This window comes from Mesoplodon mirus (assembly GCF_964341445.2).
Source record: "Mesoplodon mirus genome assembly, chromosome: 14".
Lineage (NCBI taxonomy): Eukaryota > Metazoa > Chordata > Mammalia > Artiodactyla > Ziphiidae > Mesoplodon > Mesoplodon mirus.
Window position 1 is genome coordinate 15,592,434 of NC_138990.1, and position 25,035 is coordinate 15,617,468.

At 44.6% G+C, this 25,035-nt stretch overlaps 1 protein-coding gene across 2 annotated transcripts in view; it reads right to left on the minus strand.

Annotated features, from left to right (window-relative positions):
* TMEM131 (transmembrane protein 131) overlaps positions 1–25,035 on the minus strand; it is a 190,923-nt gene that overhangs the window by 14,213 nt on the left and 151,675 nt on the right. For both annotated transcript variants that reach the window (XM_082642292.1, XM_082642291.1), the window contains exons 26-33: positions 21,574–21,725; positions 21,026–21,168; positions 19,879–20,065; positions 18,632–18,817; positions 17,666–17,824; positions 16,701–17,278; positions 2,813–2,988; positions 225–352 (exon numbers count right to left, since the gene is read on the minus strand). In XM_082642292.1, coding sequence (XP_082498418.1) covers positions 225–352; positions 2,813–2,988; positions 16,701–17,278; positions 17,666–17,824; positions 18,632–18,817; positions 19,879–20,065; positions 21,026–21,168; positions 21,574–21,725 — 1,709 coding nt within the window. The remainder of the gene's footprint in view (positions 1–224; positions 353–2,812; positions 2,989–16,700; positions 17,279–17,665; positions 17,825–18,631; positions 18,818–19,878; positions 20,066–21,025; positions 21,169–21,573; positions 21,726–25,035) is intronic.

Sequence of the window (25,035 nt, forward strand, 5' to 3'; positions counted from 1 at the left end):
TTTAACCCTGCCTTTTATACTTCTGACATCAGAAGCATGTGGTTGTCCCTCACCAGCGACAGCGAATGCTGGGCATTAGAAAAAACCCCAGAGGAATGTCATGAGGTATGCAGCTTTTGTTGCAAAAAACCCCCTAAAAACCAACCAAGCAAACGAAAACATTACCTGGTTCTCACCAGTAACTTCTTTTACATACCTCATTTCTCTGAACTCATTTTTCTTACCTGGGTTTCACATCTGTTGGGATTTCTTTCTTAACATTGAAGAGTTTTTTGCTTTTCTGTTTCCCTTGAGACATTTCATTTTCATGTTTTTCAGGCATGGCTTGTTTTCCCTTTTGCTTTTCTGTATCCTGTAAAAAAAAAAAAGGACACAACTGCTGAGAAGGATTAACAAAAATGCCTGCTATATTATAGTCCTGTCTGAAGGCAGAGACACAAAACCAAACATGTAGTAGATACACACATCACATGTATAAAAATGATAAGCTCCTTTCTTCAAATCTCTCTTTATTGTGGGTCTGTCAATTTTTCAGTCTTTGATTTACTATAAATTATCTTTTGGTGAGTATGGGTATTAACTCATGTCACTTTAACTTATACTCATATCCTGACTGGGGTGGGTGCTGACAGTGGTAGCAACAGACGGGTAGCTTCTTGTTTTTAAGCACTGGGGAGCAAAACCTTGCCTTTTGTACAAGAAAAGTTAAGTCAGGACTACAATACAGTTACACACGACTGGCGATGTGGCCTGAGAAGGCCACAGCCCAGCTGCACCTCAGAGCACTGCTGCCCCTGGGTCCTCGACCAGGTGAGCACGGAGACCATACCGTGCGTTTCAGAGTAAGGTGATGCTGCTGCAACACCCAGGCGTGAGCCCGGGGGGCTTGTCTCTAAACAGGGCAGGTATCGGTTTAGGCACTGGTGACCCCGCCCGGGAGCCGCCTGTGGAGCGGGCGTGCACTGCTCATGAGCAGAAGGACCACACACAGCACAGATGGGAAATGAAGAAAACAGAAACGTGGTTCTGTGTTCAGGGTGCATAGGGCCAATCGGGGGAAGACATACCGGGCCGAAGGGCAGAGCTGTGGGTATGGGGGGAGCTCCCAACACTGGGCAGATGAGCGTCCACCCGACAGCATCCGGCTGCACGGTTCTGGCAGCCTGGATTTTAACAGGTCACACAGACCGATCTATTTAACTGCAGAGAAAGGGTAAAACAGCCTCCTGCCCATACACCTTTTGAGACTATTCTGAGTCATGCGGTAAGTATTTCTGGAACACCCGACTCGTCAAGAACTCTGTAGACTGTGAGCCCCTACAGGACAAGAACCTGGTTCTTTTGTCCATGGCTGCTTCTCAAGCACCCAGCACTCAGGTACTCAACATGTATTTGCTGAATGCATGGGTGGAATAGGGTTGGAAAAGACACACATCCAAGAGAAAATGACCTCCCAAGATTGAAATCCAGTTGGGAAGAAAATGCACAAAACTGGCAAACAGATCAGTCACAAAGAGACAAGAGCACACGAACTCTACACAAGAGTGCTGAGGGGGAGGCGTACAGACTGCTCAGCCGGAGAAGGGTAACAGGCACGGGGGCCGCCAGTCCTGAGCTGCGTCTGTAAGGAAGCAAATGACAGGGCAGGAGATGGGACAACCAGGAGAAAACCAACAGCAGAGAAGGGAGAATGATGCCACTGGGTGCACAGAGGGGGTCCGCTGGAGAGGGGCCACTGAGGAGTGGTTAGGAAAATGCCGGAAAGGCAGAAAGGAAGTGGGGCAAAGCTGTGGAGCAAGTCTGTGCTGAGAACGCTTTCCAAACACTTATTCATATCAGAGACGGCTGGGACCCCACTCGAGGATCAGTAGCTGGCATTCTGCTCCTCTGTAGTCATCTGTCACAGAGGAGATATGGGACACAGCGCCAGCCCCATCCCTGACATTTGGCCCAGAGCACCCGCCAAACGCCAGGGATGCACAGGGGAGGGCGGCTGGCCAGAAAGTGTCACGTGTACATTTTATTTTAAAAATTAATATATGTGGACACTGCTGGATATCTTTAAGAAATGATTTCTTAAGCCACTAGATTACGACTGATAAAGAATTCTGCTCTACAATATTAAAGGCTCTATTTGGATCATTTTAAATTTGAAATACAGTTACTTAGAAACAGAAATGCCAGAACAGAAGTACAGCCTCACTTTTCTGCATACCACTTATAACTCACACTCCCTGACACAGTCACAGCAGTAACATTACCCTCCATTTATCTCATGGCCACGGTGTCTGGACATTTTGCAGTGTTACCCCTGATGCTTGAGGCCCCCCCACCCCCGGGAGCGGAGGATGAGGAGTGAGGCGGCCTCCCGGCGTGCTGAGGTGCGCTGGGTGGGTGCCCGGCGCCGGAGGCCACAGTCCCTGCTCTACCTGCTACCGGGGCCCACTGTAGCAGCGGTGATCCGACAGGACACGGCCAATATAATTCATCAAAGTGACAGAATTCCTCCTCATCTTCTTTTGATACTTAAAATCTGAAACAATTTGCATGAGCCAGGGTCGTTACTATTCCACATGGTCCCTAACTTTCAAGCTGTGTTTCCAATTTCTAACTATTTCACCTTATTAGCAGGCTTCCTAATTTGCTTCCCGGGGGAAGTGAAGACATTCACGCCCGGCGCTGTGGAGCTTCCGCAGGGGAGTGACTGCCTGGGCGTGTCTGTGCACTCTTGAGCACTAGCCCTCAGAACGTGTGCGCGTGTTGAACACAGCACGTTCACTGTGTGTGAACCCTGCTCTACGGGCCGTCCTACCTCCTTGAGGAGCGGGTCTGTGTCTGGGTTGGAGGTCTCTGTGGTGGTGGAGGAGCTGTCGTCGTCGGCCAAGGAGTCCTTCAGCTCGTCTTCCTGGGCCTTTCCCTTTCCCTTCTTCTCCTTTTCCTCTTGCTTTTTAGGTGGTTTTACCTTGCGCTGAAGAGGCTTTCCTTTCCCTGGGGATGACAACCAATGTAAAATGACACTTGATTTTTAAACAGCTTGGAAAACAAAGCCATTAAAACTTTTTTTGAAGAGACTGAACTCTGATTAATAACTGTTTCTTTCTCTACTTCAGTTCTTCTCTAAAGCTTTTGAAATCATGTTTGACTTTTTGATTAGAATATTAAAAAAAATCAGCTTTCTCGAGGCGTGAGTTATATACAGTAAGATCCACCCATTTTAAGTGTACAGTTCCATGAGCTTTGGCAAACCCACTAGTTGTGACAAATCTGTACGTCTCTCAGAAGACAGCTGACCCTTGAACTGCGGGGGTGAATCGGTGTATAACTTAGAGTGGGCCCCTCTGTACCCGCAGGTTCAACCAACCAGGGACCGTGTAGTACTGCAGTCTCTACTGCTGAAAAAAAAAATCCACGTATAAGTAGACCCGTGCAGGTCGAACCCTTGTTGTTCAAGGGTTACCTGTACTTTTATATCCCGGAGGGTGATGTAGCTTTGAAAAGTCACAGACGTGAAAACTAGAGATCCTTTCAAATCTTTCTGGAGATGGGAGCCTGAAGGTGACACGGGATGAGCTGCATGTATGTCACCTGCAGGGTGCTGAGAACCCCGGTAGCTGGGTCCAAATCCCGGTTCTTCCCTAACTAGCGGTGTGACTTTGGCCTCTCATCTGCAGACTGGGGGAGACGACCTCACAGTGTTGTGATGAGGAATTACATGAAGCCCTTAGGACAGTGCCAGGCATATAAGTACCAGCTAATGTTATATATGAACAGAGGGTAAAACAGAACTACGAAAAGCCTATTATTTTATTTTAATTTTTTCAACCTTAGCATTTTATATTTTTTATTATTATTTGTTTTTTTGGCCACGTCGCATGTGGGATCTTAGCTCCCCTACCACGGATCAAACCCACGTCCCCTGCATTGGAAGCACAGAGTCTTAACCACTAGACTGCCAGGGAAGTCCTATTATTTTAAAAGATGTGGATGTTCCCAAGACAGATGAGAAAACAACCCTCGACACATCTGAGTGCCTGCCGTTTCCCAGGCAGTGCTGCGTGTCCTGGGAACACAGCGGTGAACACCAATAACATAACACCAAGAGCCCTCTCGTCTGCGGCAGAAGGGAAGGCGCCTGTCCTGCTCTCTGGCCCTGAGAGCCCTCGGATTTCTCAGAGTCTGAATGTCCAGCAGTTCATGCTGAAAGCACTTCAAACTTTCCCTCATGGCTGACATTAACCCTCGTGCAATGCATTTCTCACCGGAAATTATACCTTTTTTATCATGCTCAGGTTCATTATCTGTATAAATAATCTGTATTCACAATAACCTGAAACCTCCTTAATAAATAGAAAAGATCTGGAAGTGATTTTTTTAAAAAAACTGGACTCAAATTTTGAAGCCATAGATGTACAAATAAAGGAGAAAAGGAAACAGCAAACCAGTAGTTAGTTAAAAAATCTTATTTCATGAAAGAGTAGTTTACATTTTTACCTCCAAATCCCCGTCTTTTACTGACTTCTTAATACGCTGCCCGTGGACGTCTGTCCCCAGCACCTTATAGAATGTGATTTTGACAACAGCCCAACTATCAGTGCGGGTGACCTCTAGCACCTCTCATTCTACAAGACCTCTCGGTTCCACTGGACTCTTTGGATTATCCCCCTCCCTGTCCCTGCTGGAGCCCAACATCATCACCCTCTTCCGGTACTCTGATTCTTCTGACACCTGGCTTCGTCTTTGCTGGTGTTTCCTGGAAATCTGCCCCTGGAACTTCTTCCCTTTCCTTTCATATTCTCCTTTGAGGCTGAGCTTTAATTAATCTGACATAAGCAATTCAAATCTAAAACGTCCCAAACTGAGTTAAACATTCTAGAAACATCTCTTGGGTTCTCAGTCTAAAATAATGGTTCTTGCACTTTAGAACAACCTAGGAAGCTTTTAACGAACACTGCTCAGGACTCCACCCTGCAAGATTCTGATTAAGTGGTTCTCGGTGGGACCTGGACGTGGGTATATTTTGAACAAGCTACTCTGGTGGCTCCACTATGCAGCCAGGCTGAGGATCACTGCTCTACAGTACCAGCATCAGTCCAATCACCCAGGCTAGTGGCTACCTCACTGTCATGTAGGATTTCTGCTGCTGCTTCTATTCCCAAGTTCAAAAGTTGGTGGGAGAGGAGAGAGTGCTCCTTCCCTAGAGAAAGGACTAATGATCTGAGTGGATCAGATGGACAGGCCCACATGTACCCGTAAGCAGTCCCTGCTCCCTGCGAGGCTGCACGCTCGGGGGTGGCGTCTGTCTCCCTCTTGCCACTGGTAAGCTTGTTCCCACGGGTCTCTACTCTTCCTCAGGGCCCCCAGTTCTTAAAAGTGTTTTCCCAGACCAGCAGAATCAGCATCACCTGGGAACGTGTTGGAAATGCAAATTCTCAGACCCCTCTCTAGGTGTACTGAACCAAACCCGGGGAGTGGACCCAGCAATCGGTGTCAACAAGCCCTCTTGGGGACTGGAATGCAGGGCTGATCTGAGAATCCTTGGCTTGGGCTGTAAATTCCACACAGATTTATGAGACCTGAGCTGGGCACTGCAGGCACAGGATCGGCTGCCTTGTTTCTGGTTTCTCGTGACCTCCCGTGGGAGTCTCAGGAGGAAAGGTACCCAAAGTACAGAGCAGAATTTGGGCAATTCCGAGCCACCTGGATGAAATGGTCCACACAGCCCAATTCCACCGTCACGTAGCCACTCAAGTGGATTCCACCTCTAAAACCTCTAATTCCTTTCTTACCTCACTGCCACTTCCTCAGCTCAGGGCTTGCCTGTGCCTGGCCTACTGTAACGGACTCATCTTCCTGTTGTCTCTCCTTATACCTTCTACCCTGCCGACAGCATTACTTTCCTTTTGAAACACTTCTTAAATACAAAAACTTGATTCTCTCTGTTTTCTACAGGATGACGTTCAAACTCCTTTACAGTCTGGACCCATCTATCTCTCCAGGTCTGCTCTAGCCTTGTCCCGAGCCCGCCCTTAGCCCTTGGCCCATCGTGGAACATTCAGTTTCCAGAGGCCAAGCTACCAGTTCACACCCCCGTGCTGCTGCTGGGCACAGAAGCAGGAGTAGGAACCTGGGAAGTGGGAATAGGAATTCTGAGGGAGACTGCCCTCTCGAAGACAAATTAACTCAATACACAGTGGAGGAGACTGGAGGTCTCCTAGCCTTATGGGAACCATGACTTAACTGATACGTGATCAGTAACAGAAAATTAACCCATCCAAGTAAAGACGGTACAAGCTGAAGGGAGAAGCAGCTTAGTAAACTCAGAGTATGTTTCCAGCAGTGACCAAAGGAGAAGTATACCCGACAGGAACGAAAGGTTCCTCAGGCTTCACACCGCTGCCTGGATAAACTGTCCCCGAGGCCACTCACCCTATGTCTACCCGCCCCAGCATCGGCGAGCAGACTCCTGGCTGAGGCTGCTAGCTGACCTACTGCGGTCAGCGCTCACCCCTAGGCTCCATTCCTTGTACAGTCTTAGCACCTGAAGGGCAGAGACTAGGCCGCACGGAGCTCTCCATCCCCAGTGCCTTACATGGCTCAGCACGCAGCAAGCGCTCAGCCAGTGCCTGCTGAGCCGCAGACGTGAGTTTCGTGCCTTTCTGAACAGTGAAATACACCAGCAGTGTGACCTGCTCTGAGACTTGCTGCCCCAAGTCCAGAAGCTTCTCCATCTCAATCCTTCAGGACACCTTACCCAGGTTTCAATCCAGAATCACGCTTCACTCCATTTACCTAACATTCTTGAAGTGACAAAATTATCAGACTGGAGAAATGATTAAACCTCCAGGGTTTAGGCTGGGGGGAGGGGGGGAGTGGGAGGGAAGCGGGTGTGGCTAGAAAAGGGCCCATAAGGGATCCCTGTGTCTTGACGGCATCAACATCAGTATCCTGGTTGTGACGCTGTACTGCAGTTTTGCAACATGTTATTGGGGGAACTTGGGTAAAAGGTACAAGGGATCTCTCCGCATTATTATTTGCAACTGCATGTGAATCTATAATTACCTCAAAAGTAAAAAAAAAAAAAAAAAGTGTATGTCTCACTGAAATTTAAAAACAAAAAGTCCCCAAGAGGTCACATGTGACCAAGTCATGGCATGTTCATGGCGTGGGTACTAATCCTTGCTAAGTACATTAATCCTTCAGAACACATCAACTGTTGTTTACTTCTAAGAAGCTAAACACATTTTTTTCTTTTGCAAATAACAGGTCCATTTGGCCTGAAAGCCACCCTTCCAAACTCTATTCCAACTTTTTTCTCAACATGCCAAGGACTGGATCTCTCATTCTAACCTCTTGTCCGTCCGTGAAAAATGGGAGATTTACAAATGTCTACCTCACAACTGACCACTGGTCCACCCTATTCCACTCACTGAAACAAACAAAAGGAACATAGCTCATGGAAGTGGACAATGATCTTCTGACCAATTCTTATAACACAGACACTCTAGGCATAATTGCCTGAAATGACAGGCTGCATTAATTACAAATCCCCTCTTCTTAGACACTTAGTTTCCAATTTTCACTATTATAAAACATGAGGTATGTAAGATCATCTCCTGATGTTAAATTTCCAGATATGAGCTTACTGGTTTTCAAAGGACGCACGTGCATTATTTTATTTTTATGGCTTTTGACATACTTTAGAAAACTGGCTGCTTTCTGCAATCCATGAATACACAAACTTCTTTTTAACATAGCTACCACTGAAAAATTTTTTTCTGTATATAATCTATGGCTCCTAGGCTACTGATACTTCTAGAGATGCATAATTTGAATGCCCAAATTAGAGAAAGTGAGGAAAGTCATTTGACAGGTTAAATTCTAATCATCAACAATGAACTAGAAATCAGAAGATAAGCCTGCTAAGGATATGACAATGACCATGAGAGGCTGGCCAGTGCTCTTATGTGACAAGCTCTCTTGCCCTGGTCTTCATGTCCTGACTCCAGGGGGCAAGAAGAGGCCTGGTGTCCCTGTGCATCCTTCCCCCCAAGAAGGGTTGGCCATGGCTGGCTGGAAAAGTAAACCTGGGGTGCCTTCCGAAGCCCTAACCATCTATCTCAAGCTGCCATCCCCAAACACACAAGTTCTGTTACGAAGTTTCAGACCTGGAAGGGAAGCAGGAGGTCCTGCTTGGACTCTCTGCATAAGCTTCTACTCCACCTAAGTTCCATCATGGGCAGGAAGGTGGTGGAGAGGTTATGGATGCCTAACTGGCGACTGTGAGAAGTGGTACTTTATTGCTCCTGTGTGTGTGCTTCTGGGGTAGGAGGCCTGAGAGTAAACAAGAGGTGCAAGTTAGAAAGTGGGCCCCAAAACCCACCTCACACTGCTGACAGGTGACAAGCACTCATCCAGACTCAGTGGGCGAGTATGAAACCCTGCCACCCAACTCAGACAGGGGCTACTTTCTGCAGCTACTGCATCTTGGTGAGATGACAGGGTCAGCTCTCCTCAAAATGAGGTATCCGGTTGGTGGATGCTCTTAAAAATGGTCAGAATGAAATAGTTTCTTCATTACTTTAAGGCCTAATTAAGTATATATTTCCTAACAGTTGAGAGGATTCAAAACTCTTTATTGACAAAAACCATTTGTCCCCACCTGCAGGACCCCTGGGAGCTAACCTCAGTGGGTACAAGAACACAAGGCAGGCTGCTAAGTGTTTGCGACCGAGCACCACACCACCTGCTGCTGACGGGTCCGGCATCTTCACCTTTCAGTGATGCTCTGACCCTTATGAGATAATCCAACCACAAGTGACTGTATATACACCCACAGGCCCCACAGATGCTGTGCGTGTGGGTGAGGCTGAGCGTACATCTAGGAGGCATGATGTAGTGGGGAGTTAAGATTCAACGTTACATGGCCAATATAAAGCATCTGTGTGAAGAACATTCCCATTCTCTCTGCAACAAAGACACAACGCCCAGTCTATCACCCAGTGTCCTCAGATTCCTCAGCAGGACTTCAATGCCAGCAAAGTCTGGTTTTTCAAATGAACTCTCCTGCCTCCTTTTCTTGCAGGAGAACTATATAATGATGCTTCCCTTTGGACTCAGCCGCCAGGAAATTTGCAGCTCAATTTAACCCTGAATGGTAACAATGAACTTTATTCTAGGTTTTTGTTGAGATAGCAGCATAATTAAAAACAAACAGATAAAACATCGAAAACTACTTTCTATCTTTGATTCACTGTTTTACATGTGCTTTAATCCTTTAAACCACCACTAATCATTTTAAAAGTAGGCAAACTATGAATTATCAATTTAAAAAAAATATGCCCTACTCATTTACTTTTTTGTCTTCACTAAGAAGCAAATAAAGGAATTTGTAATCACTAGTTTGGGGCAAGCTGCTTTGGTTGTCTCTCTCCAACTTTACATCGTTTCACTTAATGCCCACCCAAAAGAATTACTTCAAGACAATTTCAATTACTAGCAAATGGCTTCTCTGAACGTGTGCAGTGCCCAGCAGCTGTGGACCTAAGCCAGGCAGTGACAGTTACAGCTGACTGAAGGCTCGGAAGAATCTCTAGCGGATCATCCATTCTGACAGGAATCTGTCTTTCTCCTCATCTTCTGCCTGTTTAAAAGGTCTAAGTGAGGCCAATAAACAGTACAGACCAACATATGATTTATTTGGGTCAGTACTGGTCATGTAAGTTTACTTCTCCCTACTTGTTCTGAAGTGATACCTCAATATGACTATGATAACCTAAAACATACCGAAAGGTCCCTATGAAGGAACTCTTCAGGAGTCCTTTAAGCTAAAGTAAATATTGTTTTCAAAAATCAGTAGCAATTACCGTCTTATTTTGTCATATTAAGTTCTGTGCTTAGATAGTGAAGATACTGGTTTAGCCCACTAGAAGGTAGAAAAGAATTTTTATTAAGTGAAAAAAATTTACATCTATCCCAGGAAAGGAATTACCTATGAATTTGCGGGCAGACCCATATTCTCTTTTGTTCTAGTTTTCCTTGTATCCTTAGAAGGCTGTACATACCTTTTGAAGCACTAAGCAGAACTAATAAGGTACACGGGACTGAGACAAAAAGGCTGCACAGCCAAAAACTTATGCAGCATACAGAGTTCAATTATTTAGGGTTTTCATAAAAGTATTATGTTCGATTAGATTTTGGATTTCTTTATTCTAGAAATAAAATATCATGGATATTCTAGGGCAAACTTAATACAACTCAATGCTGGGAAAGGATAGCTTCTGTCTTCCCATTTAGGCATTTCTCTCCACTATGTTTAAGGGCAACTCCCAGCTGCCCAAAAACCCACTAGATGGACATTACATGAAATTCCTAAAAATCTTATATGTTCTGGTATAATGTTGTAAGTCATATTTCTAGTTATTACTTTAAAATGTATATCTCAGAAATAACTAAATTTCCTTGTCAATTGCATTATTATGAACTTTCATCAAATCTTTAACTGTGGTCATTTTTAAGTCTTTTGTCATTTACAGACAGTTCTGGGTGTACTCTGATGCTTTTGCAAAAATGTTCCTATAAAAGGGTTTCATCTTCAAGGAATTCATGGAAAAGACTCTGACAAGTACAGGTTTCTGGTAACTGACTATACTGCTGAACTGAATGAATAAACATTTTCAGAACTCTAATGGAAAACCGATGAATTCATAAAAGTGCTAACAAAAGATCAAGATGAAAAAAATTAATTACATGGGACTGAGTGAACTGATGAGGAAGATTATAATTTTTGTGACTTTCTGTTTGAATAAAACAAAAACAAACAACCTACTAGATGAGCCCAGCCCCAAACCACCCCCCAAAAACATTCATTGGTTACATTCCCCTAGTGAGTGGGGTTGTAATGGCTCAACACGTTATCCCAGTCTCCTGCGGATACTGTTAAATAGAGAATCTGACTCAGCAGTCTGGGTTGGGGCCCAAGATTTGACATTTCTAAAAGCTCTCAAGTTACATCACTATTGCTAATCCCTGGACTTCAACTCTGGGCAGCAAGGCCTCAAAACACCCAATACCCTCTCTTCCAGGGCGGGGTGGGGATGGCTCCTCTATGTAGGGGCAGCCACCGTACGTACTCCCTGTCCCGGTGGCAAGCTGACCCCAGAGGGCCTGCTTCCCCAGGGCCGACACTAGCCCTTCTCTCTGCTCACTCTCGTCCAGCGTCTCTGCCTTTGTTGGGCGAATCAGGTTCCCTTCACTCCAAGTGCTAACTACCTTGGCCTGTGGGGCTGTACACAGTAATAGGGGAGAGAGCAGAAAGCTCATCAGCCAAGCCCCGGGCTCCACCAGTACTTAGCAGCTGCCCTGCTTTGCAGTGAGGAGTGTTTACAGTGGATTTTAGTTTCAGCTCTAAATCCAGTCTGTCTGTTCCCTTGGCGGGCGGCCCAGAGGCAGGAGGGGTGACCCATCAGATCTGCACCCCTAGGACCCTCTACACACACTCTGCCCAGCCTCGACAGTGGAGCCTGCACACCCCCCAGCGTTCACTGAGGAGCCTGGCAGTGACTCATGGACACCTTGGACTCTCAAGCTCCCATCATCCAGGCCCAGGCCTGGCCTGGTGTAGGTCGGGATGACAATCTCTTATCAGTCACTCTGAAATCCCAAAAGCTTTCAAAGCTTTTTCTCCCCAACTCGTTTAGAAGCAAAACCTCTTTTGGTGCCCAACTGAACTGAACTGACATGAAGCTGCTTTTACGGTCTCATTAATCTCATGGCACATCATCGTATACCTTTCTGAAAACCTGAATTCCAACACAGGTGGCTCTCGAGTGTTGTATAAAGGACGGTGGACCTCTAGGTCTGTGGCCTCGCTGGTGCTGATGGGCTTTACTTCCGTTACACCCCCATACCTCACTTCCAGGCTGCACCTGAGGGCCTGTTACTGCCCGGAACTGCTTTTACTCCCAAACCCTAAACCCTCACGCCTCCTTTTCACACCTTGGTCTCCTCTCATCCCCTTGCTTCCATCATCCCTGTAACTTGACTTGTCCATTCTCCCTGTCGGTGGGGCTCCTTCTGTGTTAACGTCCTGCTAATTCCGCACAGCGTGGCACGCCCATTGTTCTCCTGCCAACGCCCCATGACGTTCTCAGCCCCGGTCTCTCTGCTGTCCCTGCCCTGCAGGGCGCCAATGCCCCCGTGTTCACTCTTCACCCGTGGGCTGCACAGTCAATGGAGAAGAGCGGCACAAGCGTGAGGGAGGCCACAGTGACCCTCAGCTGGGTCCCCGATGTTGCCCGAGGGACTGCTCTGCAAATCCAATTCCCATGTCCTATGGACTCCCAGCCTACAGAAATCTCAGCTGTTTGAGGTCTGATTATTCCAGACTTCCTCTACCTTCTGTTTCCACCCTACCGCTTCCCCTTCGGCCTCAGAAGCTACCAATCCCTCTGCGTCCACACGCCTGTGGAACACGTGCCCTTGCACACTCTGCGGAGCTGGGTCCCACCCTCCCACCCACCTCCCTGGGCCGCACCAATTACCTACTCAAATGCGGCTCCTCCTTGTGGAGGACGTGGTGTCGTGCAGCTGCGAGCGGAGGGTTCGGGTGGGGCCTGGGCTGGGCTCCTGTGTCTGCCTGACGTGACCCTGCTTAGACTGGGCTTCCCCCCTGCAAACAGGGTCAGCACAACGCCCATCACCAGGTGCCCGAGGCACTTGCGGTCGTGTCTGGAACGTCAGGAAGCGCTGACAACACTGCTGCTCTCAGCCCTAACCCCCTTTCTGTCCTTGGCCCACAGATATTTTCAAGCAACATGTTCTCCTATTTTTTTTCTTCATTAAAAATACTACTGCAAGATATACGCATCCTTTTTTTTTTTTTTTGGTTAAAAATCAAAGAACATGGAAACTACAGATTAAAGCGTAACCTCCACCCCTCACACGCACACCAAGAAGCGGCCACTGGTAACGGTCTGGTGTGCCAGGTGCTCTCCAAGCCAGTTACCTGGCTCCTAGGCTCACTTCACAGAGACTATTCCTGCCCACGTCCTCCAGGCTCTGTGGAGCTCGGTTCTACCTCTGCTCTGGCCTTGCTGAGACATGCCAACCACACCTGCTACCTGCTTCCTGCCACACTGTCTGCTGGCCTTGTCCTCGGGATTCTGTCCTCAGCTCTCTGCTTATCCCATTCCTCACCCTCAAGACCGAGTTCCAAGCAGACATTCCCGCTGGGATGTGCCACAGCCAACTGCAACCCAGGAGCCTAGTGATGGTAGCGCCATTTCCTGCCCTAAAAATCACAGCGGTGCCCACCCCCTACCGTGTAAGTAGAAGCTATTCTCTCCACTTTAAAGGTAACAAATGGAGGCTCAGAGAAGTAATTTTCTCCAAATCACACAGTTAGTAAGTGGCAGAGCCAGGATTTGATCTGGGTCTGCCTGAAGGTGGAGCCTGGCCTTGTGAGCCCACACCACTCGGCTTCTCCCCACCTGAGATAAAGCTGCCCCTCAGACTGCCAACGGCAGAAACGAGGGTGGCGGCAGATCCCACTGTTTCTGCAGTGAATGCAGACACTGAAAATGGCTGCACCAGGCTCAGTGCGTTCTCAGGTTTTAACCCTCAATCCAGCAATGGCCCCTGTCCAGTCCCCAGGACTCGCGTGTCACAGGAGGAGAAGCCACAGAAGTACAGAATCTAATGACTGTCCAGCTGTAGGGGCCCTGCTCAGGCAACCATGAACAGAGGGCATTTCTGGGTCCCATCTCCCGGGAGGAAAAGTGACTGCTGGGATGACTAGAGAAGTGACTGGATGGCCTGCAAGCCATCTACCCAGAGAGGGCAAGAGCAGGGAGACCCCGTTCATATGAAGAAGGGTCTTTCTGAACAGTCTCCAAAAGCCAGGCGTCACTGAAGCTCATTACAAGGAAGATTTCTTTGAGCTACTGGGGAGGGCAGGGGAGAGAACAGGGTGCTTCTGAAAAGAGAGGGTTCATATTTAATGTAAACATGAGACTATTTTAACAGGGGCGCTGGGGTAAGCTTTAGAGAGATGATAAAGGTTCCACCTGGCTAAGAGCCTACGGTTTTATCATCTATCACTATTTTGCAACCCCAAGATCAACGCCCAACTTTTTTTTTTTTTTTGCGGTACGCGGGCCTCTCACTGCTGTGGCCTCTCCCGTCGCGGAGCACAGGCTCCGGACGCGCAGGCCCAGCGGCCACGGCACACAGGCACAGCCGCCCCGCGGCACGCGGGATCTTCCCAGACCGGGGCACGAACCCGCGTGCCCTGCATCGGCAGGCGGACTCTCAACCACTGCGCCACCACAGAAGCCCGAAACTCAGTCTTTTAAAAGAACTTTAAAAGTTGGGCGTTGGGGGCTTCGCTGGTGGCGGGTTCGTGCCCCGGTCTGGGAAGATCCCGCGTGCCGCGGGGCGGCTGTGCCCGTGTGCCGTGGCCGCTGGGCCTGCGCGTCCGGAGCCTGTGCTCCGCGACGGGAGAGGCCACAGCAGTGAGAGGCCCGCGTACCACAAAAAAAAAAAAAAAAAAAAAAAAAAAGACTGAGTTTCTACATGTATGTTATACTTCAATAAAACCACTTGTTGAAGAAGAAGAAAAAAAAACCAATAACTAAGATCTGGCTCTTTCCTTCTTCCCACACAGCAGCAGTGGGAAGGCTACCAAGTGGGGTGGCCGCTCATGTGAAGCTGGTAATCACTGCCTCCTTGTGGGCTCAAGAATCACTAATAACGTGGTACCCACGCTCCATCATTACACAGCTTTTAGTAGGTCGACTCCCGGACCACTGTGAACAATAAAAAACATTTTTAAATTTTAAACTTTATGTTCTAGATGAATGGCCCTGAAAAGAAAAACGGGCCTATGGTGGTGTTAGAGGACTATCTTAGACACAAGCAACAAGGTGCTCACTGACTGCCAGAGCCTCTCTTTGTGGTAAGAAAGGATAATATATGTTTATTTTATTCATGCTCTCGATAGGAGAAAAACACATTATGTAGCTTGATCTAATTTATAAAAGGAACTTTAAGCATTTATTTAATATTACTATAAAAATTACCCTAAAATATGTAAGCTCTATTAATAATGAGATAACAACAAAAAAAGATTTCTGTGGAAGAAGTTAAATATTATTCAAGACTTTCTACTGTTTTACAAATCCAAATGCAAGTAATTCTAAGAAGACCATATAGAACTAGTCTTCGTATCACTGGAACTAAGAAATTCTCTAAAAGAAAACTCCCAGATTCTGGGGCATCAGGTTTCTTCTGGCCTCTCAGGGCTGCCAGGTTCCCTATTCCCTGTGCAAACCAAAGGCCAAAACTCCTTGGTACCTCAGTGAGGGAGGGACTTAAATAGGCTTAGAGTAATGTATTAGCATGGCTGCCACAGGAGAGAGAGGAAGATGCAAAAAAGTGCAGGCTGTAAAGGGAATAAACTGAAATATAGCCAGAGGCCATTCACTGTTTTTCACATTTTGATTCTGGAAGTTACAAATCAGCCCGCCTATGTATGTGTGGTGCGTAGACTTCGAAGAAGGGAGCCCCACGTTATGCTCTCGTGGACTTCTCTCTCCTGGAGTGTGGCTGGACCACACTCCTAATGAGAACACTGCAGAAGTGATGGGGGGTCACTTCCAAGAGTAGGTCACAGAAGACCACGACTTCTGTCCTGCCAGCCTGCTCTCTCTCTTGCCTTCCTACCTGCTTGCTCTGGTAAAGCCAACAACGGCGTTGAGCTGCTCTATGCAGAGGTGGCTGGCCACGGTCAGGAAGGAACCCAGACCCTCAGTCCACCAGGTCGTGAAGAACTGAATCCTGCCGTCAACCACCTGAGTGAACCTGGAAGCAGATCCACCTTCAGCTGAACCTTACAAAGGCTTCAGCCCTGGCCAACACCCTGACTGCCGTCTTGTGAGATCCAGAGAAGCTGGCTAAGCTGCACCCAGATGCCTGACCCCCAGAAACTGTGAGATAGTAAATGGTGGGGTTTTAAGCCACTAGATTTTGGGGTAACTGTTACTGAGAAACGGGTAACTAATACAGCATGAAGAGCTCTAAAGCAGGGGTCAGCAAACTTTTTCTGGAAAGGGCTAGACAGTAAGTATTTTCTGGTTTGTGGACCTTACAGCCTCTGTTGCAGCTGCTCAGCTCTGCTACTGCTGAAGCACAAAAGCAGCCATGGACCGTGTGTGAACGAATGAGCACGGCTGGGTCCTGATAGAACTTCATTTACAAACACAGGTGATGACTTGGCCCACGGGTTGTAGTTTGCCAACCCCTGCCCTGAAGCACAGGTCGTGCAGAAGTCCTAGGTTTGAGTTAAAAGGCAGATGACCTTCGTTCTCTTAAAATTATTTTAACAATTAAAAGAAAAAAAAGCTCAACCTGCCACAGTAACACAGTAATCACACACAGTTGAAAAGGAAAACAGGAGACGTCCAATGAATTCCTGAATTTGGCAAGTCATCTAAGAAATGCAAGTGTCTTTCACGACAAATGGGTACCTCTATTTGCATCTTGATACGGAAAAGCTCAAGTCCAAGAGCAGAGATGAACTTGAGCCAGAAGAACACCTACTAAATTAGCTGCTCATCACACCTACGATCACAGTAGCCCCTTAAACACGTGCTGGCTCTCCCCTCACGTGTCACGCTTTCCTGGCCGTGAGAACCCATGATTACCTTTGCTTTTCGACAGTGGTGAAGGCGGCTGCTCTGCAAACACTTCCAGGGGTGGGGAGTCGTGGTGGTCGAAGTCTTTGTCCATGGCTTCGAGGAGACTGGTGATGTCCGAGTCCTCTGAGCTGTGCCGTGTGCTGCTGGGGTGCTCTGGGTGGGAAGGGTGCGCGAGGGGTGCGGGGGACAGTCTCTCGGGCTGTGGCTCCTGGTGTTGAGGCACTGGCGGTGGTGGTGGCGAGTGCTGCTCCGGCGGGCTGTGGGCGTGGTGCTGGCTGCCGTGCTGGCTCTGTTTTGCCCCCTTGGACTTCCTGCCCGCTGTGTGACCCGGGGCCACGGCATGTGAATCTAAGGCCAGGGCGCTGGCCTTGCTCGCCGACTGGGCGTTAGTCCTGCTACAGGTACTTGCGCCGCTTTTGGCCCTGACGTTTTCCACGTCAGCTGAGTTTCTGTTGCCGTGGCTGCTGTGTGGGTGGACTGGTGGGCCACACTGCTTATGACTCCCTGCGCTGGGTCGGGACGCCGAACCGCCTGGTCCACAGAACCCCCTACTGTGACTGGGGTCACAGCTGAGTGTGTTCAAGCTGAAAAAAGGACCAACTGCAGATCAGTAATAGCAACCTACAAGATCTAAGATTAAAAACATCACTTCACCAGTAGAGCCACCATAAATATGAACTACCCGAAGGAAAAAACAGCAAGGAATAGGATACTTTCCACAACTGGACTGGGTCTGTTCCAACTGACAGTTTAGGAATTGAGGTATTGATACAACTGAGAATATTTTAGCCCTTATCAATATAATAAACACATGGCATTTGCTATGAGCTCTTAGTAACAGAGTACTATACGCAGGGTATTGAAGATTGTTCCCCCTGAGCAAAGATGAAAAGAAGAAACTTATTTTTTCTTTTAGTTACATCGGCCAAATCTATATATTTGGAGAATTTATTTCTGGCAGGTGAACATACTTTCCTTCAGATGAAATACCAACGATTCTCCTGAGATCAAATGGTCTTCCCACATCAAAGGGCGGGTTCGAGGCCTCAAAGGATAGTCGCCTTCGAAATGGCTCCCAAATTCCTTGAGCTTCTAAATAGGCTGTTCCAATTACCAAAAGAAACAGTGCACTGCAGGGGTACAGAAGTTGGAGAATCGGGGTTCATTTGTGAGTGCAAGAGTAACAAAACGTGACATTAAAGGCAAGTTTCTTGGTAAGTACAATATGATATAAAAAACAAAATGCCTGGGACGTGACAAAAAAGCATTATGGATGGAAGTTTGCACACTGACTTTTCTAGAATGCCAACGTACACGGAGGCTCGTACGGAGGAAATAATTATTTGTATCAGAACTGACACTGGAGGGTAGCTTTTCTTTTACCAAGAAGAAGGAGCTCTTATCTTTTCTTTTAGTTCTAACTCTCTAGGCCAACTCTTTTCCCTTAAAGGATGTGCAGGGTAACTATGTAAGTTAATTCAGAGGCGAGTATATCTCATTCTTAAAAAAACATAAAGAAATATGCTGAAAGAAAGATGAGGATGGTGAGGGTTTAAAAAATATTTCTCATCACTTTTATGTTGCTTAGGTATGACTCAGGAGGAATAAACTATTATGTTGAGTACATTACAAATGCCCAAATCAAGGAACTACCTGGTAAATTATGCATGTTTTTTTCCTTTAAGAAATTAACCTGTACTTAATTTGTATAACAAATTTCAAAGGTAGAAAAGACTCTGGTTTATCGTATATGCCATCCAAGAAGGGTTCAGTTCTGACTGCTCCCACTGGTGTATGTAGGCTTGACGAGAGAGGTCTGCCTGCTTTGTTCGTTGGTGAATCCCCGGCACTCAGAACAGTGACTGGCACGTAGTGGGCCCATGATAAACAGTGTCAAGTGATGCCTAAATACTAATCTCGAAAGAAGACACAAGTACCTCATTATTCCTGAGATGATGATGTACAGAGCCAGCTCCCAGTTGGGTCTGGGCAGGGCTTCTGCACAGGTTGCTAACATATGGTAAGGAAGGGATGCATTCAATACAAATACGAATTCAGATCCACTGGTTGTTATAAACTTCAGTTCACGAATGACTCTAGAAGCTGTGAAATCAGGAGTAAACCTAAAACGGAATGATGGCAGTGAGACTAAAGTTTTTAAAAATACACGGCGAACAGTTTAAACATAATGCCTTTGAGACCGAACACAGAATTTTAGAGTCTGATACTTTTATTCAACTTTCTCATTTTAGGATGGACAAAGTATTGCCCTATGGGGTGAATAACCAAAACAACTATATTCTGTAGATAACTGGAGAAGTTACATAAAAAGAGAACAATCATCAGCTTCCCTTGATTATTAACTAGGAAAGTAGTCTCTGAGCTTCCTTCCCTTCCCTCCTCCTTCCTCCTTTAGTTAATCCACACTCTTCTCCTACGATGCATTCCCACTGCCTTTGTGTGTGTGTGTGTGTGTGTGTGTAGAGAACCACCCTAGCCCTACTGATGTGCATCTCCTGCAGCACCGCTTTCTGCCCTAATTATATTATTTTTATTTTGTTAACTGTACGCTCTGCAAGCACACGATCTGCACGTTGAGGAAAGGTGTCTTATCCCTCACTGTACCTTCAGGTGCCAAGTGTTATGGCTTACATGGAGTAACGCAGTTACTTATAAAGTAAGTGTCCACTGAAGGTCATGAAATTATCACTCCACTAAGGGGACAGAAGTTACATTTTATTATATAAACTTTATAACATAACAAGTTATCAATTGTTAAAATATGCTGCAACTATTGCCGATGTAGGCATTAAAACTGTCTTCTGACCAAAATATCACACATTTGTATACACTGCACAACACAGAAAAACTGCATGTGTGTAACACAGGTGTCTGCTCTGCTGCTGAGACTGAATTCATAGTCAGTTTCCTACACAATCTTGAAAATAGTTTTGAAACTGGTTTCTAAGACTATCCGATCCACTTTGGAGTTCCACAATTTTGAAAACAAAGATATGAAGAAATAACCAAAGATTAAGTGAAGAAAAAAATCAAATGAATATATTTGTGGATAAAGACCTTTTTCTGTGAGTATGAAAACAATTTCAGTATAAAGTTTGAACAACTCCAGTATAAAAAGTTAATGAGAAGTTAGTGATTCGTTATCTTACGAGAAAATACTTACAAAATGATTATGTCTTTAGAGGCATTGGCACTTAGTGCAAATTCTTGACAATTGACAACTTTAAAGCCATATCCCTCGCATGAGTACCCACTGACTTCAATGGTTTCTATGTGAATTTGAAGTTGTCCTGTATTCTCTACTTTAAATGTTCTTTTCAATGTGAAATTTGGTTCTCTTAGTTTCAAACCTAAAGGAAAAAAATGAGGAGTGAGTATAAATCTTGCTGTCCTGTGCTCCAGGTCCAAGTAATGATAATACCTTCTTCATGAATGTATCCCAGAGATTATGAACGAGCTCCTCAGGGCAAAGAGATCAGCCATTACCCAGATTTCATCAGGAAGTACTCTACTTTGTTAAGTCATTTTAGATGGCTGAAGTTTAATTTTGCAGTAAGTCCCCTACATACGAACGAGTTTAGTTCCAAGAGTGCGTTCGTGAGTCCAATTTGTTCGTAAGTCCAACAAAGTTAGCCTAGGTACCTAACCAACACAACTGGCTATATAGTACCATACTGTAATAGGTTTATAATACGTTTCACACAAATAATACATAAAAAACAAACAAACACAAGAAATAAAACATTTTTAATCTTACAGTACGGTACCTTGAAAAGTACAGTAGTACAGTAAACAGCTGGCATACAGGGGCTGGCTGCAGTACTCGCTACATCACCGCTGCTTTTACGGTTGCTTCTGGACATCCTGGGCTTGAAATAAAGGTACTGTACTACTGTACTCTATACAATACTGTAAAGTACACAAAAGTACAATCACTTGTAGAGGATGCACGCGCGTGACAATGTGCGCCAGACACGTGAACTAACTTACGGGATTGGACATGCAAACGCATGTTTGCATCTTTGAAAGTCTGCAACTCGAAGGTTCATATGTACGGGACTTATTGTGCTTTATTTTTCACATTCAGAGTAAACCATCTAAGGCATGCAATGAATACTGACACTTCAAATTTTTTAAGGTCCAAACCAAACAACTCTGAAAGCAAGTCAGGGTGTTTTCTTAAAATCTTAAGGATCCATCATTAATATACACATGTGTACATGTAGAAATACCGTTCTTGTTTTTGGAATTATTTACTGTTGACAACAAACGCTGACATTTGTGCCCTTGGATATGACAGGAATACTCACTGTCTGTACAGTCTTTTAATAATGCTTCTGTGATTTTAAAGCGCAAGGAGCTCCCTGGACCTGGAAGCTTGCCTGCCACCCTCAGGTTCTCAGTTGTTCCTTGTCCTTGGACCATCACAGCATCCATCACAGTCAGGTTATTTCTACGTAAGAACAAGAACCACAGATTTTCCTCCCGTTAAATTTGCACAATCTTTTGATCTATAATTTTTACTGTTACTTTATAAACCATGTAAAAATTAATACACTAAATTTAATGGTGAAACATTTACACTTGGAAAATTTTTAAATGTTTACACGAAGAGGAGCAAGAGTTTTCCACTCTGAAGAGTCACACGTGGTACAGGAAGACAGTATTCAGGTCTTTTAGCTAAAAATATAATCACAACGGTATGTTTCATGAGGCGTGGTATGTGTGTGTGTATTTTGGGAAAAATGAATACCCTATTTCATAAGTAAACTAATGCAGATATTAATATTGAAACGAATCAAGAAAGGACTCTATGCAAGTACTAAAAGTCAATCCACACTTAAATCACAGAACATACCTGATTATGATTAGGGAAGAAACAGTTCTATTGTGAATTGGAGTAAACTTTACTTTGACAGATTTCTTTTCTCCAGGTTTTAAAATTAGGTTTAAAATTAAATGTCGGGAGAGGCCCTCTGTAAATCCTGTTGAACTCTGCAGTGGATGAGCCTTGAATCATTGGGTAAACAAACAGGAGTCATTAGTATATTCTCTGGAAAAATTTTTTTCCCTTTACCCCATCCACAGCCCAGTATTAGTTTCTCGAATTGATCAACTACATAAACAATTTTATCCCTGATGATTTAGAGGCTGGATGGCTGGCAAGCAGAGCTGGGCAACTAATGATGACACTTCATAGTCTGCATTAAGTCCCAGAAAGGGCTTTGTTCCCCAGGTCACCGAAGTCTTCATGTTTGTACTAAGCACTTGTTTTTGTGTACAGATCTTTTTATTTTTAACTTTAAAAGTTTTGAAACATGACACAAAAACAGAAAAGGACACAAACCTAAGAGATGAGTAGCTCAGTGTTTTAGCACAAAGCAAACAGCTGTGTACTGAACACCCAGCACCCCGAAGTCCCACCAGTGCTGTCCCCACTTTCAGTCACTCTTTTTCTGCCCCTCCCCTCAGACAGATATCAGCTGGAGCATCCTAAGGTTGCATCATTTTATTTGTAAAAATATTTCCAATTCATATCAATCTATCTTTGAATTTTATTTTGAAAGCTAAGCCCATAATTACTATTTCACAAACACTTGATGATTTAAAGTTCAAGTAATAGCTTAATTCAATAATCAAAATATGACTTCCCAACAGTTATAGATAAAATTAAAAAACATTTATTATTTAAAAAAAAATGATAGTTCACATATAAAGCTACACTGTTCTGATTTCAAGTATCATTAATCTTAAACTTCTGGGGGGGAAGGGTTGGTAATACTTGGGTATAAATGTCCATGGCTCTACATGGCTCTGCTAACTTGTGAAAGGAGAGTGCATTTTGTATGATTTTTCTACTATATCCAGATCTATCTACTTCAACAGCATGATTCTACAAACATAACTTTATAGTCAACAGACTTTGTGAAGCACACTACTTTTTAATTCTCACTTCTGAGGCAAATATTTTTTCCTACATTGAAAATTCTTCTCTAGTCCATGTCTACTAGGACAACAATGTTTCGATTGCTCCAAAATGGTTGGTAAATAGGTTCCCTTTTAAGTGAACTATTCTGAGTAATTGATGAACACATTATACATTATACATATTTTCACCAAACAACTAATTTAAACTCTGATGACTTGGAAAATACTTTAGGATGTTGTAATGCCTCTGGGATATCACTAAGGCCCTCAATAATTCTCAATAATTGTTGTAGTGGTGGTTCTTAAAAAGGGATTCATGGACCCCTGGGGATCTCAGAGGTCTCTTCAGGTGTCAAAACTATTTTCAGAACACCGACAGACGTTCTTTGCCTTTTTCACTGTGTTGACCTTTGCAGTGCTGGTCAGCAAAAGCAATGGTGGGTAAAACTGCTGACCCTTTAGCTAGAAGCAAGGCAGTGGCATCAAACTTCCCTAGTAGCCACTGTCTTCCTCACTGCCATGCACTTGCAGTTAAAAAAAAAAAAAACCAAAACTGTTACTGATTAAACAGTAATAAATATGAATCTTATTAAATCTCAACCCTTGAGCACATGCCTTTTTTTTTTGTTTTTGGATCACTGTGTTTTCATTGTCATTTGTCTCTAGGTATTTTTTGATTTCCTCTTCGATTTCTTCAGTGATCTCTTGGTTATTCAGTAACATATTGTTTAGCCTCCATGTGTTTGTGTTTTTTACATTTTTTTCCTGTAATTTATTTCTAATCTCATAGCGTCGTGGTCAGAAAAGATGCTTGATATGATTTCAGTTTTCTTAAATTTACTGAGGCTTGATTTATGACAAGGTGTGATCTATCCTGGAGAATGTTCTGTGCGCACTTGAGAAGAAAGTGTAATCTGCTGTTTTTGGATGGAATGTCCTATAAATATCCATTAAATCTATCTGGTCTCTTGTGTCATTTAAAGCTGCTGTTTCCTTATTTATTTTCATTTTGGATCATCTGCCCATTGGTGTAAGTGAGGTGTTAAAGTCCCCCACTATTTTTGTGTTACTGTCGATTTCCTCTTTTATAGCTGTTAGCAGTTGCCTTATGTATTGAGGTGCTCCTATGTTGGGTGCATATATATTTATAATTGTTATATCTTTTTCTTGGATTGCTTCCTTGATCATTATGTAGTGTCCTTCCTTGTCTCTTGTAACCTTCTTTATTTTAAGGTCTATTTTATCTGATATGAGTACTGCTACTCCAGCTTTCTTTTGATTTCCATTTGCATGGAATATCTTTTTCCATCCCCTCACTTTCAGTCTGTATGTGTCCCTAGGTCTGAAGTGGGTCTCCTGTAGATAGCATATATATGGGTCTTGTTTTTGTATTAATTCAGTGAGCATGTGTCTTTTGGTTAGAGCATTTAATCATCCATTCACATTTAAGGTGATTATCAATATGTATGTTCCTATGACCATTTTCTTAATTGTTTTGGGTTTGTTTTTGTAGGTCCTTTTCTTCTCTTGTGTTTCCCACTTAGAGAAGTTCCTTTAGCCTTTGTTGTAGAGCTGGTTTGGTGGTGCTGAATTCTCTTAGCTTTTGCTTGTCTGTGAAGCTTTTGATTTCTCCGTGGAATCTGAATGAGATCCCTGCTGGGTAGAGCAATCTTGGTTGTAGGTTCCTCCCTTTCATCACTTTAAGTATATCATGCCACTCCCTTCTGGCTTGTAGAGGTTCTGCTGAGAAATCAGCTGTTAACCTTATGGGAGTTCCCTTGTATGTTATTTGTCATTTTTCCCTTGTTGCTTTTAATAATTATTCTTTGTCTTTAATTTTTGTCAATGTAATTACTTTGTGTCTCGGCATGTGTCTCCTTGGGTTTATCCTGCCTGGGACTCTCTGCACTTCCTGGACTTGGGTGGTTATTTCCTTTCCCATGTTAGGGATGTTTTCAACTATAATCTCTTCAAATATTTTCTCAGGTCCTTTCTCTCTTCTCCTTCTGGGACCCCTATAATGTGAATGTTGGTGCGTTTAATGTTGTCCCAGAGGTCTCTCAGGCTGTCTTCATTTCTTTTCATTCTTTTTTCTTTATTCTGTTCTGCAGCAGTGAAATCCACCATTCTATCTTCGAGGTCACTTATCCATTCTTCTGCCTCAGTTATTCTGCTACTGATTCCTTCTAGTGTATTTTTCATTTCACTTATTGTTGTTCATCTCTGTTTGTTTGTTCTTTAATTCTTCTAGGTGTTTGTTCTTTAATTCTTCTGGGCCTTTGTTAAACACTTCTTGCATCTTCTCGATCTTTGCCTCCATTCGTTTTCCGAGGTCCTGGATCATCTTCACTCTCGTTATTCTGAATTCTTTTTCTGCAAGGTTGCCTATCTC